This window comes from Mchenga conophoros, linkage group LG6 (assembly GCF_057382185.1).
Source record: "Mchenga conophoros isolate Kocher_MC1m ecotype Shallow Benthic linkage group LG6, M_conophoros_male_GT1.1, whole genome shotgun sequence".
Lineage (NCBI taxonomy): Eukaryota > Metazoa > Chordata > Actinopteri > Cichliformes > Cichlidae > Mchenga > Mchenga conophoros.
Genome location: NC_140531.1, coordinates 31,912,004 through 31,925,901, shown reverse-complemented (window position 1 = coordinate 31,925,901; position 13,898 = coordinate 31,912,004). Strand labels below are relative to the sequence as shown.

Genomic DNA, 13,898 nt, shown 5'->3' with positions numbered 1-13,898 from the left:
CCGCTGGCGATTTTTTGTTTTTATGGGCCGATGGATTTTTTTTATTTTATTATTATTTTTTTAGGAAGGGTATATATAATGAAAGGCGTTGGATTGGCCAATTGGTCATGATCGACTCTGGGCTGGACCAATTACAGCCGAGGAGGCTGGATGCACCCTCCCCCTTGTTTAGCAATCACGCGATTTTCGCGCATTGCATGCCGGGAACTCGTGGCAAAACAATCCAAGTACCGCATCAAATGCAAACATTTGCAGCACCGCAAAACGTTCATTCTCCGGTTCCAATACCTTCTTTTTTTTCTTTGCCGCACAAAAAAGGAATGTACAAAACAAAAGGAGAACAATGCCGGTCCGTACAAAGACAGACTCGACGAAAAGACAAAGAAAAGATACGAGGAAAAAATCAAAGGAGTGAAAGAGTGGACAAAAGACGTCAGCGTGCTGCCCAACTTTCACCACGCTCAGATTTATAATTATACGGTTCTTGGAGTGAGTGCATACACTCATGAAGTTTAGTAACTTCAGGTCACTGCAACAAGCCCAGGTACAGTTTACCGACGGATGGGTACAGGACCTTGAAACGCACCGTGTAGAACGAAAGACTATTGTACATATCATAAGTTTACCAGTCTCACAAATCGTCTTCATAAATACACATTCATTAACAGTTTATTAATAGGACCTTTGAGCTCAACGGTAATTAATTAGTAGTGGAAATAATTTCTGGTAGTGTAACAGTGTTTATGTGGTATTATTCCACTTGCCACAAATATCAGTGTAATGGGGAAACAGCGCCCCCCCTCTCGGTGTGGCTGGCTGCAGTAATCGCTGCCAGTCTGCCGTAGCCATACGAGAGGTGAGTTGTATTGTTCCGCACACAATATAGCTAAGTAGTACAGACACATAAAACATGTTTGATTAGCTGAAGAGCACCGAGTGTAATAAGTGCTTAGTGGACACATGTCCAACACCAGTTTTATGTACTTTTCATTTGTTTTTTAATGTGTGAAACTGTATGCTAAAGCGGAATGCTAATGAGATGTTCTGCCGTAGTGTGCTGTGCGGAGTGGTGTGTGGCGAGCCTGTGCACTGATAATACACCGTTGTTTCCATTCAGGTACATCATTTGTTGTTGCTGTTATTTTATTGTATATTAGAAATTGTAATATTGCTGCAGTAATCGCTGCCAGTCTGCCGTAGCCATACGAGAGTGTGCTGTGCGGAGTGGTGTATGGCGAGCCTTTGCACTGATAATACACCGTTGTTTCCATTCAGGAAATAAAGTGGCAACGATCGATCAGAGACTCCTTGTCTTTTTAAAAACACTACACAACGCAGAGTCGAGGAGTCTGTTTGGGCCGAACTGTTGCAGCGGGATGAAGCAGAAACCGGTTACAGTAGCATTACAGAAATGTAGCAGTGACAATAATATTGTATGTTGTAATCGCAATGGACAATTAGTGATACAAAACAACTGTTTTATCTTGTGAATAAAAGTATATGGTTTTGTCAGTGTACCATGGTTATAACAGAAGCGAAACGTAATATTGTGTCAGGACAATTCACTATTTATGCACAATAAACAAAGGAGCATAGCGCGACAATTTCTGTTCAGCGCCAGACTTGCTTGTAATCTATATCACCAATTATGTTAAGAAAAATGACGCATTAACTACTACAAAACTCTGACCTTTGTGGGAATGCTTGGATCAGACTAACATGTGAGCTGGAGTGTTCTGAGATGTTATATTTGGTATATCCAGACCATCCGTCGGCTCTTACTTCAGAAACATGGCTTAAAAATTTTCACTTCAACGACGTAATCCGATAAAAAAAAAACGATCTCTTTACCCATCGGCTTCCCGTGGCTGTCATGCGACCGGCTATTGCAGTTAATAATACAACAGCTTCTTGCCATTTTTTGGGTTTCTTTTTATCGCTGTGTAACTGAGTTCAATTGAAAGCCTGCGTGCGCTAGTACCTCTTGCCACAAGTTCCCAGAATCCTTTGCGGTTTTATCCCTGAATGACGTCACATTTCAATCTTTATCCTGGTGGGCCGGTCTCTAGTCAAAATGCCCGGGCCACCACCTGGGTCTGGGTGCAATTCCCCCCTCCAGGGGCAAGGGTACCTAGACCCGGTTTGTAGAGTACGCTTGGGGAGTGTGATTGTGTGTACAGCGTCTCTTTATGTCTGTCTCCACGTTGGTTGAGTGTGGAGTGAGTGCATATGAGAGCATGAGGGTGGGAATGGATGTTTGTGTCTGTGTGTGCCTGTATGTCTGTGTGTGCCTGTATGTCTGTGTCTATATGTCAGGTTGGGTATCAGACGCCACCTCTCTGGGGACACCTCAGGCCCTCCAAGGTTTGGAGGCCTATCTCCACCCACCACCACTTCCCCTGCCGGTGGCGGACTCCCTCAGGTGTCGGTGTGTTGGTGGTTCTTTGTGTCTGGGGGTGGGCGTCCGGGTACACACCGGCTCACTCCTTGGCGGCCGCTTGTCGGGGCCTGGGGCCTGGGGCTCGCTCGGGCCCCTTTGGAGGTGGGGTGCCCCCGGCCTCTCGGCCTGGGGCTCGGTCACTCAGGCACAGCTGGGGGCCGGCGGAGCTCACGGGCGCGTCACTGCAACTCCCCCTGACTTCTGCTCCGCGGCTGCTGGGCGAGCCCTCATCTGGGACTCTCCTCAGCTCTTACTGGAACAGTGGCGCGGCTGCCCCTCTGTTGGTCTTCCATGGTCTCTTGTGTTCTGGGGGCCTCTGGATGTCTGGAGTTTTGATCTCCTCCATACCCGCTTCACACCCTGGAGGACGGGGCTGTGGCCCCCCCACACTCCCTAGCAGATCATTACATGGAGAAACCTTTGGAATGCAAGCATGCTGATCCACACAGGTATGCACACATGGGTATTCACAGACGCGGACTAAAGCTTTCTTGGCTGCTGCCTCAAAGCACACTGTGCGCTGTCTATCTTGCGTGCTGCACAATATCGTTTATTATTTAGTAAATATTGATATCTATGACTAGCTAGTTTATTGTGATGGTGCTTTGTTTTCTCTATTATTATGTTGCTCTTTGTTGTTTGCTGTCTCCTCTGTTTGTTTTTTTTGTTTGTTTGTTTTTTTTCTCCATACAGGTGACCCAGGAGTTCTTTTTTTTTTTCTCTCTCTTCCCCCCCCTTCTCACCGTCTCTTCTCCCCTTTGGTTTTCTTTCTTTCTCTCCCCCTCTTTCTCTCATTCATTCCCCCTGTCCTATTTATTAAAAAAAAAAAAAAAAAAAAAAATGACAAAGGATGAACTGAAGCTCTGCCATCACGTAATGTCGCATACTGCTGTTTCTGATGTCATTTAGGAAAAAAAAAAAAAAAAAAAAAATGCCCGGGCCGATTTTTTGTCCCAGTCCAGCCTTGCTGGGAAGGGTGAAGACAACTGGGTTGCCCGGCCCTGGCCACGAGGTGTCCCTTATTTATTTTTCAGGGAGTTGGCAACCCTAATTTGTAGCTATAAAATGATAAAGTACAAGATGAGTAGTCTTAGTTTATCGCTTGAGTTTTATTAGTATGTATTACTCCAATGACTAAGCTCTGCAGAGAAATCCCTCGATGGTCATTACTCCAGGGCATAGCCAACCCATTCTGTCCACTGGCTTTGAGGGGGATTTCTCACTTACACTGGGACGACTGTCTCTTCTTTCCCCTTCGGTTCGTTTGTCGTTTTAGGGTTTCTGCAGAGCAGCTGTTGGAAAAGGTGGTAAAATCGCTTGCTTTCCCTGTTTAGGCTCATTTCTACTAATGGTTCTTTGAGCAGCCTGAGATGCCAGCAGTTTCCTGAGATGAGATATATTGAGCCATATGGCAGCAATGGCCTCTCTATCACTGTCAGCTTTGTGTTATGTCCACCGCTGTTTTACTTTTAGGGTAAAACAGTATGACTGGCTGTTTTATCCTTCTGTCGTCTTCACTTTAACTCTCATTTTTATTGCTGTGCCATGTGGTTTGTGTCTTGACTGTATTTCAATATCACAATGAGACAACCGTGTTAAGCCAATTTTATTGGTAAAATAAAAGGTGACTGAACCATTACTCAACATGCAGTTTAGACTATATGAGCTACAAATAGCTAATAAATTACTATTAATAAAACATGAAATTCATAGCAGATTATCCCTCTTTTTGCATGAGACCAATATTTCCAGTGAAAGAGAGAAAACAAGAAAAATGTCTATGTGTGCAATCACTTTCAATGTCTTTTGTTGAATTCGACTCCCAACCCACCCATAGCAAGTGAAGCTATTGAATTACCTTGTATTTAAAATACTAGTAAATGCCCATACTGTTGGAAAAATGATATATTTAATCACACTGTGAGAAGTAAAAGTGGTAGTAGATGTTTAATTGCTTAAATTTTGGGCAGTTTTAGCCCATTTGTAGGTAGTTTGTAGGCATTTATCATTCAAATTGGACATAAATGAGATGCTAATGTAGTGATCTTAAAGTAGTGGGTGCTTTAAAAGCATTCATTTTAGCCAATTGCTATGTTCTTGTCAGGCAACACAATGAATTCATTTTATAGTACGTTTAATTCCACATTTATGGATGTAAATTATAGATGTTGTTGCTACCAAGTAAAAATGATACGAAGCTTTTATAATGTGTTATTGGTGCATGAGTGCTAAAACAGGTTTCTTTAGTCTGTTGCTAGGCAGTTGCAACAGTTTCTGATACAGATAAGAATCTTCAGGGATTGTAGCTCATCCTTTGTACCAAGTTTAGTTGTTGAACTCCTGATTGTGTATGAGGACTGTCGCAGACAGACAGAGATTTTGCATATTGCAATACGATCAATACTCGTAGCTCTCCCACCCATTTTATTTGTGGGCGATTGTGGCTCAAGAGTTGGGAGTTCTCCTTGTAATCGGAAGGTTGCCGGTTCGAGCCCCGGCTTGGACAGTCTCGGTCGTTGTGTCCTTGGGCAAGACACTTCACCCGTTGCCTACTGGTGGTGGTCAGAGGGCCCGGTGGCGCCAGTGTCCGGCAGCCTCGCCTCTGTCAGTGCGCCCCAGGGTGGCTGTGGCTACAATGTAGCTTGCCATCACCAGTGTGTGAATGTGTGTGTGAATGGGTGGATGACTGGATATGTAAAGCGCTTTGGGGTCCTTAGGGACTAGTAAAGCGCTATATAAATACAGGCCATTTACCATTTTTTACCATTTATTTGATCTTTGTCCAGTTTTGTGCAGTCACCTTCCTGCAGGGAATCCTGTGCATGCTTCACTTGGTTTGCAGTGGTTTTACTGAATTACATTGCTGGTTGGACTATTTATCGGCTCTAAAGGAATTTATTGAATCATTAATGGTGCATTTCAGCTTAGTTTGAAAAGATGCAATTTTATAATGTAGGTCAGGAAACACTGTGGCTTGCATTAGTGCTACTCAGGGGTAGATGGAGCAATTTTAAAAGATGATGGGAGGTGAGAAAGGAGCTGCACTGCCATTGGCTGAGAGGTCAGAGACTGGGATGACACAGTTGGGTGCAATTGATATTTGTGAGGCTGGCAGAAGTGACAGATGGCAAAATGCAATGCTGGCTTTGGAAGGAGATGGAGGAGAGTGGGAGTGAGGTAAGACCGTGGAGAGAGGGTGAAAGGAAGGAAAGAGAGAAGGAATGAAGGAGGGGTTGTAGGAATCATCGCTACATCACGTTGTGCACCAATATAGCTCTGATGTTGCTGACCACAGTCAGGAACGACTAAACTTACGTGTTCCTTACTGTACCCCGCAGTTACACATCAACAGAAGTAATCAGTAAGCTTGTGGACATGTTAAGCTTTATTTTGATGTTTACACTGGGAATTTCACAAAGAAACATGAATGTGGTACGGCACAGCAGCTTCCAGTGAAAAGTAAATTTACTGTCTACACCCAGACAGCAGCTATAAATAACTATTTCAGAGCAGCAGAAAAAATGGCTGGTAAAGCTCAGCTGTCAAAGCCAACACACACCCCCATTCCTCATATTACTTCACCTCTGAGTCTTGTGACAGTTCCTGTGCTTGAATTCCCACATTACAAATATTTTACTAATCCAGTTTAGACAGGATTAACTCGCCAAGAAGAAAAAAAATACTATTTGGGCTGACTGTATTTCTTACATAGTATATATCTTTATTTTAATTAAGGGAAATGGATCATTTTTTGTCTAACTGGTGCTAGTTTATGGAGTTTAGACTTTCCCTATGAGGTTGCCTTCCTTCTTTTCGCCAGCAGCAGCTCTGACAGCCAGCTGGATCGCTGATGTCACTCTGTCCAAAGCTGACTCACCTGGCCCTCAGCACTCAGCACCCAGTTTGACACTCAGTGTTAGCAGATCCCAGGTAACCGAAGGGCTTTTCTTAGCTCTTGTCAGCACTGCTGAATCAAAACTAACCACAGAACATCCGATAGACTAGAAAAAATGGACAAGTGTTGATAAAGGTTTGGCATTACAATTCATGGGTTACTTGTCATAGGTTTTTTTTTGTAAATTTAGTGAATAGCGAGCACATTTTTTGTCATCAGTTGGCTAGTAAAAAATTTTTTGCATTCGCTTTAAGCAGGTGTCCCTTTAAAGTCCTTAAGTGGGCACCATGCCATGGGGGCTTTGACAACTAATTGCGGATTTCCTGCTAGGAAACATATTTTTTGGAGGGCTCTTAAAAGTCCACAGTTGGGAGACAGCTATCAAGTAAGACTTTTGACCTGCATGTTTCTCCACGACTCCAGTATCCTACCAGCCTATGCTTGAAACAAGATCACCTTCAGCTACCGTGTGCATGTGAGAACTAACTCTCTTAACGTGTAGTTGCATATCTCCTGTTCACTTTTGGTGTAAGTCATTGATTTAAAGGTTTGTTTGTTGCTGATTATCCTGGGCGGGGTGCATGCGATTGAAGTTGCCCCACAAACTTTAGTTTACATTTTAATATGACTTCATAAAACCCTGTGACTGATCCCCTGCATAAATCTTACCATTTTACAAGCATCACCAGAGAAACATGGTATGGATCAAAGTGATGCCTTTGAGTGGATGTGTCAGCTTTACGGGGGTTGCGATGGGCCAGACCCTATGTCTCTGTGGCCGAGATACCTCACCCGTTGCTAGAAACCTATAAATCAGGAACTACCGTCTGTGCCAAATGTGGATGAAAGCAAGCTGACCCCGCTTCCTAGCACATATCTCACCATGTGACCGTCTTTCGTTGCTTGATAGGCTGCAGCTATGTGTCTCATTTGTTCAAAAGTTAAATTAAGGTTCTGGAGTGTCAGTAACGATTTTTGCCCTATTAGGAAGAGCAGAGGTTACACGTGCTCCTCTTGATTAGTGTCTTGAGTCATGCATTCAGCAGTATCCACGTATACGCATCTCTCCACATTCTGTCTGCATGTCACATCTGTGCAAGGGATTGGAAAGCCTTTGTTTCCCATTCCAAGGCTACCATACCACCATCATGGCATTTCATTATGAGGCACACTTTCTAAATCGCTGCCTGCAAATGTAAACACTGTATGTCATATTCTAGGAACCTGGTAAGGACCTGTTAATTAAAATGAAAAGAGTGCCCTCATATGGCAAAATGATGAATCCTTATCAGACCACCTGGGGCTACATATGTTGATATGTGGCACCACCTAGTGGACAGCAGAAATAGTTTTTTGTAAGGAACCTACCTTGTAGGTCTTTTTACTAACAGTGTATGGACAAAAATAATGTCTCTTTTTAGTCAAAATGTTGTAAATTATTACATTTTATGGTAAAGATTGTGTGTAAGTGGAATTAGGCAAAAAAGATGACAACCCTGTCGGTTGGTACAGTCATCAGGAAATTAATACAAGTCAGTGAAGCAGTAGAGACATGATTTAATGTGGATCTAATCCTAAACTGCTAAAGAAATTTCTAATCAGTAAAACAAAAAAATAGAAGTGACAAAAAACATAATTAACGTTTTGATAATATGCAGAATAAACATTACTTTTGCATTTTAATGGAATTAAAATCGTCTGTGAATAGAGGAATAACATAAATACCATTCACAACCTTTTGTGTGATACTTCAGGCTTTTCCGTGTACTTTCAGCTACAGTTTTTAAAAAGTCTGATTTTCTAAGTTGTACCACACTTTAAGAAAACAGCATTACAAGACATTGCAGCTGCAAGTACTTACAGAAAACGTTCTGAAGCTAAATCAAAAACTAAAGGAGACAAAATAAAATCTATGTTTAGTATAATTATCAGTTTGCTTTCTTTCTTCACTAACACACAATTTGTTTTTGCATTAGTCTGCTGGATCCAGTCAGAAAATGCAGTTGATTTAAATGTGTTAGAAAACAGTACTTGAAAGATATTCTGCAACTTTATTTTGGTGAATTTTAATAATAATAATAATAATACGTTTACTACTACCGGTATTAAAAAAATAATTGTTTTTTTTTTCTTGATAGTCATAAAGTATGGCAGTCAAACAAGCAGCTTGTTCTCTCCCTGCCATCTGGTTGTGACGCTAACAGATGGAGTGACTATAAATCTCTCAAACTGAAGGCTCCTTGGGAGTTGAATGCATGTATGCTTAAGTAAAGATTTTATTTGCAGCTGTAAAAAAAATGTACTGACAGCACTTTACATAAAACCCCAATAAAAAAAAAAGTAGGCTTACATATATTATGTATGTATGTATTATATATGTATTTTAATGTATATGTTTTTTGTAAATTTTATTTTATCTACAGTAGGCTGGAGTATAGTGTCGTGTTTTAAACATGTGTTTTGCCTGACAAGCGATCAGGGGAGGACACAGAAATCTCTTTGTGGTTCAGTAAGGGAAAAGAATCTAATGTGAAAATCTGTCAAATCAAATGTACATGACTACCCGTGGTGACTTCTTATGAAATAGGAAGCGAACAAAATGCATTATGTAATTCTAATGATCTGGTTTTAACTACATGAATGCATAACAACACAAAAAACCAAAAAACAAAACAAAAAACCTCCCAAAAGTAAATCAAAAGACAAATGTTGTGAAAGTTTTATTTTTTGTACATGCCCAGACAGCACATTTGTAAAGTGAAAACTTATATATAATTTTTTAAAATGTGCTTAAATATGTATCATTTTTTATAAATAGAGTTAAGTTGTATAAATATAAAAACAAATTGCAATATTATAGTCATGTAGCTGTAATGATGAACAACAAATAATTATTATTTTGTTTTATTTACATCATAAAATAAAAAAGACAACTTTTATTGTAGAAATGTAAATGTATTCAATTTTTTCAGTGTTAATAAATCTTACAACAACAGCTTTTCTGGTTGCCGTGAGTTTCACGCATACTTCACTTGTTTTCCTGGTATCTTTTGGAGAAAGCAGAAATTAGAGACAAGTCTTTTCCAATGAGGTGTTTTTTAGGCAAAACTAATTTTTCGTATGTGCACATTATGCCTTGATCCTTCCCCATATTTCAAGAAGCTAATGTTTTTTATTGTTAAAATCACACCATATGCATACCCTTCAGATTGGAGGTATTTGAATATGCATCTTTTTTGATTTATCAAATGTTTTGTTTGGGGTTTTTTTGGGTTTTTTTACATCCGTGTTTTGCGTCGCAAAACTTCCTGATTGTGGGTTTGCTGGTGCGAAACACGTACGAGGTAGTTGGTTGGTAGTCTTGTGACAGCTTTTACTGTTTTTTGTGACTTTGAACCTGACACTTGACTCCACACCAAACTTTACAGCTGCTATTGTGGAGGCAACAGATTCAGGATTGCACTGCATTACCCAAATGCCTTCTCTGTAAATACTTTCTCCTCCTGTGTGCTGGTCTGCCCCGTCCTCACACACACTTGCCAACCACTTGTGACTTTTCATCACACGCGTCTCTGCCTCTGCCTGTCCCGTTAACACAGGGAAGCAGTGTCACTCACGCTGGGGTAAAGACCTCTAGCAGTGATGTTATGTTAGTGTACATGTGCTAGCATTAGTCAACATGTTAGTGGACAAAGATGCCGTCTCAGCTGCTGGGCAAAGGTCAGATTATTAAGAAGCAGTGCAGAATTTAGCGTCAGAGGTGTAACTCGGACCTTCACTGCCTAACTTTTCAAGGTTTGTGCATTTCTTCCAATACGTCAAGGTTTGCTTGTCAGTTTTGGCTCGTTGGGTGTATAGCATCAAGTGTTGTCAGCTGCACGGAAGCAGGATTTATAGCTAATCGTGAAGATGCAACTGTTTTGGACAATGTTGCATTTTGCTGGATGTTTTACTGGACTCAGCGGATGACTATTCTTGAACCAAACTGGACCTGAACCCTTCCTCTAATTTGTTACTTCCTCCGATGAGGCTTTGTAGACAGACCAGATCAACGCTCAAGTTTTTGACTATGATGCTGTCTTGCGAGTTTTGCAGAGAGAATGTGGTTGTTGTAGTTTGACATGTCCCCCAAACGACTGTGTTATTATTGTTTTTAAAATAGAACAGGAAGCAACTATCAGTCAAAGTTGCTTGGCAGCTGTTTTTGGCTGATTTTTATGAATCTGCTGCTTTACGTATGCTTCTCATAATACAGTATGCACGAATGAAGTTTTAACTGGACATTAGGATGTGGTCTTGTATTTGTATAATGCTTTGTTGAGCTGAATTTAAAAGGAATCAGCGCTCCAGGTGCAGAATAGAGCTTATCTGACTGCTTTCTGAATAAGGAAATAGATGGGTGTTTTTTCTTTTAACATTCATATGAATTTTTCACTGAAATAATTAGAAATAATTAGATTCTTGAACTACAGTGAAAATATGGGGGAGGACATCATAATGCACAACGTATGTGCCCCTGTCCACAAGGGGGGGGGGGGGGGGGGGGGATTTTCTTAATAAAATGGATTTATATTGTTTTGGTTATTGGCATTTTATATTGGTTTATGTTATTAGAAACATCATATTTTCTGTTGTTAAGGAATGTATTTTCATTTGATTTTAAAATATGCTGATGACACTCAGCCTTTAACCTCTTTTTATTGTCCTTTTTTTTCTTTAGCAAAAAGGTCACTATGAGTCTTTATTATGTTTTTGTGACAGCTTATGGTTCCCTATCAGAAAAAAATGAATAAGTGAGCATGCATAGTTAGCAGCAAATTAACTTGTAAATGATGCCATATGAGAAAGTAGACATTCTTGTTTGATACCATCTGCCATCACTTTGCTCCGTAAGTTTATAAACAGCCGTAATTCTGATGTATATTCTCTCTAATTATGTATTTTTAAAATTAAACCTTGTGGGACGAAATAGAAACCTGTACATGTATTTATGTAGCTAAGAACACATGAAGCTATTCTGAAGACTGAGCTAATGCTATCTGCTATGAATCTGTACTGCGACTCTGACTGTGAGAGGCTGTTTTCAGCGCGTCACTCAGAGCAGGGAACTGTAACAAATACACACCAAAAAACACACTGGCACACCACCTGAAACAAAATAAGAACACATCACGGCAGATGATTCAAATATATTCTATATTTGAATATTCAAATATAGAATATATTTGAATATTCAAATATATTCTATATTTGAATATTCAAATATAGAATAGAAAATAATAGAATAGCCCTTTATTTTCAAAATAAAAATAAAACAAATTGTGGGACTGGGGGCGCTGTGCAGCTGCATACGTGCCACCATCTTACATTTATATAATGTATAATATCAATATTATATTTGTATTTCATACACGTGTGATGTTTTTATATATGATTTGCAACTGTTTTCTCTTTTGGATACTATAGTACCAGAGTGTGTTAGGATTGAAAATTGCACAGGCATGTTTCAAATCTAAGCTCTCTAGTCCATTTGAAAAGTTCGATAAATTGGTTATTTTAAACAGAAATGCATGTTTTTGTTTGTTTTTCTGTTTTGAATGATTTGTCTTCAGATTAGATTTGTTTGTCACTTTATAACTTCCTATTTACGTTTCCTGTCCACATTGAATGTTTATTCTATCTATCTATCTATCTATCTATCTATCTATCTATCTATCTATCTATCTATCTATCTATCTATCTATCTATCTATCTATCTATCTATCTATCTATCTATCTATCTATCTATCTATCTATCTATCTATCTATCTATCTATCTATCTATAAATAAGCTACAGAAACATATATGTATACATACATAGTGTTAAACCCTTCCCTTCCACAACTGGTTGAGGTTATTTTGACACCTATATTCCCTATCGTCATAACAAGATTAGTTTGAAGTGTCTGGCACACTGTGCCAGGAGCCCAAGAGTCCATATTAGCCTATTAAGGACACTGTGTATCATGATGGCAGAGGGCAACTCTAGTATTTATAGCTTTGAGTCATAAGCTGGAATGGTGTAAGTGTATCTCTCCATCAGCATGCTTGTTCACTTAAGAAGAACTGGGAGCTGTGAATTGTCCAGGATGAGCAAAATATCATACGCACAGGTATTATAACTCCACAGACTGTACTGGATTACTTTGCTTTGTATATGTTGCAAATACATAAATTATTTATTAACAAAGTTCCAAAGAGCTTTACAGACAAAGAACAATAAAAACTGTTGACTAAATTAGGGTAATAAGCCAAAACACTGAGTATGACCAATTATTGGAAACAGAAAGTTCTGCTGATGAACTAACTCATTGTGATGTACCACTTTGGACACATAATAAGTTAAATGAATGCTTTATTATCAGATTTGATTGAACTAGTATTTTTTTTTATGATTTGATGGTGTTATACATCAGCCATTACTCTTATACTGTAGAAAATACACAACCTTTAATACAATATTTCAATACAAAGTGTACTACAATATTCTCAAAGTCCAAAACAAACTCACGATGTTTCATTTGGAGAGGTGGGATTTTAGGACCACAGTATATACAGCAAGATGATTTATGGCTCACTTGAAGTGTGAGTGATGGATATGATATGACAAGTTTATGATGTGGCGATGTAGTCACAAGACCATATCACAACTGAAAAAGCCAACAGGATGACAGACATGAAGGTGATAATCCTCTGCAAGATTCTGTTTCATAAATTAATATTTGAAAATGCCTTTTGACTTTTGTTTGTTTAGAACAACCAAAATCCATTTTATAATCTCTCACTTCTTAGGCACAGTACTACCTTTTATGAAAAAATTGCAAATAATCCAGATTCAAATGCTTCATAATTGCTGTGAACAAAGATTTATGGCTGTCGCTTATTTGTCTCTGACAGAGTATTTGCACAAATATTGAAGCAGTGGCCAGGCAGGCCGGTGTCAAGGGCTTAACATAGATAATGTGATGAATAGTCAAGTCGACTAAGTTTAGCTCTCGTGTAAGAGCATTCATCAGAAACTGAAAAGGCTGGCCAGTGAAACAGGGTCATGGCACCTGTGGGTTGTGTTGTTCTATTACAACAGTTTGTGTTGTGTTGTTGTGTCTGTAAATAAATAGCTCAGGTGCTAACTTTCCAACATCTTTGTCAAAATTAAATGGAATTTATGTTTTACATGGATGAATAATGTTAAATCAAATATTAATATGCAAATATTACGATTAAAAATCATACAGGACTTAATTTTCCTACAGCTCATTTCAATGTTTGTGTTTTGTACTTGCGTTTGAACTCTGGCTATCCAAACTTTGATTTTTCTTGCTTTTCCCAGTGCTTTTTCTTTGCATTGTGATGCTATAATATCAGGAGGTGGAACATCATTTACATAAGTAATCAGCTGATTGAGGTCTACAAAGCCACACTGCAAGATCCCAAATCCTCAATGAGTTAAAGATAATACCCTGTGAATGCAAGGCTGCGGCCAAGATGGAGAGTAAGATCTAGAAAGTCTAATCTCTTTCTTC

At 39.4% G+C, this 13,898-nt stretch overlaps 1 protein-coding gene across 5 annotated transcripts in view; it reads left to right on the top strand.

The window, feature by feature from the left end:
- Positions 1 to 13,898, top strand: part of rbm20 (RNA binding motif protein 20) — a 54,946-nt gene that overhangs the window by 19,426 nt on the left and 21,622 nt on the right. The window contains exon 1 of one of the 5 annotated variants that reach the window (XM_085277435.1): positions 5,251 to 5,617. The exons of 3 other annotated variants lie outside the window; for them this stretch is intronic. In XM_085277435.1, the coding sequence (XP_085133561.1) occupies positions 5,565 to 5,617 (53 nt within the window). In that variant the 5' untranslated portion in view covers positions 5,251 to 5,564. Of the gene's footprint in view, positions 1 to 5,250; positions 5,618 to 9,957; positions 10,131 to 13,898 lie in introns of those variants that run through there. One more of the 5 variants, XM_085277437.1, reaches the window with a different exon arrangement.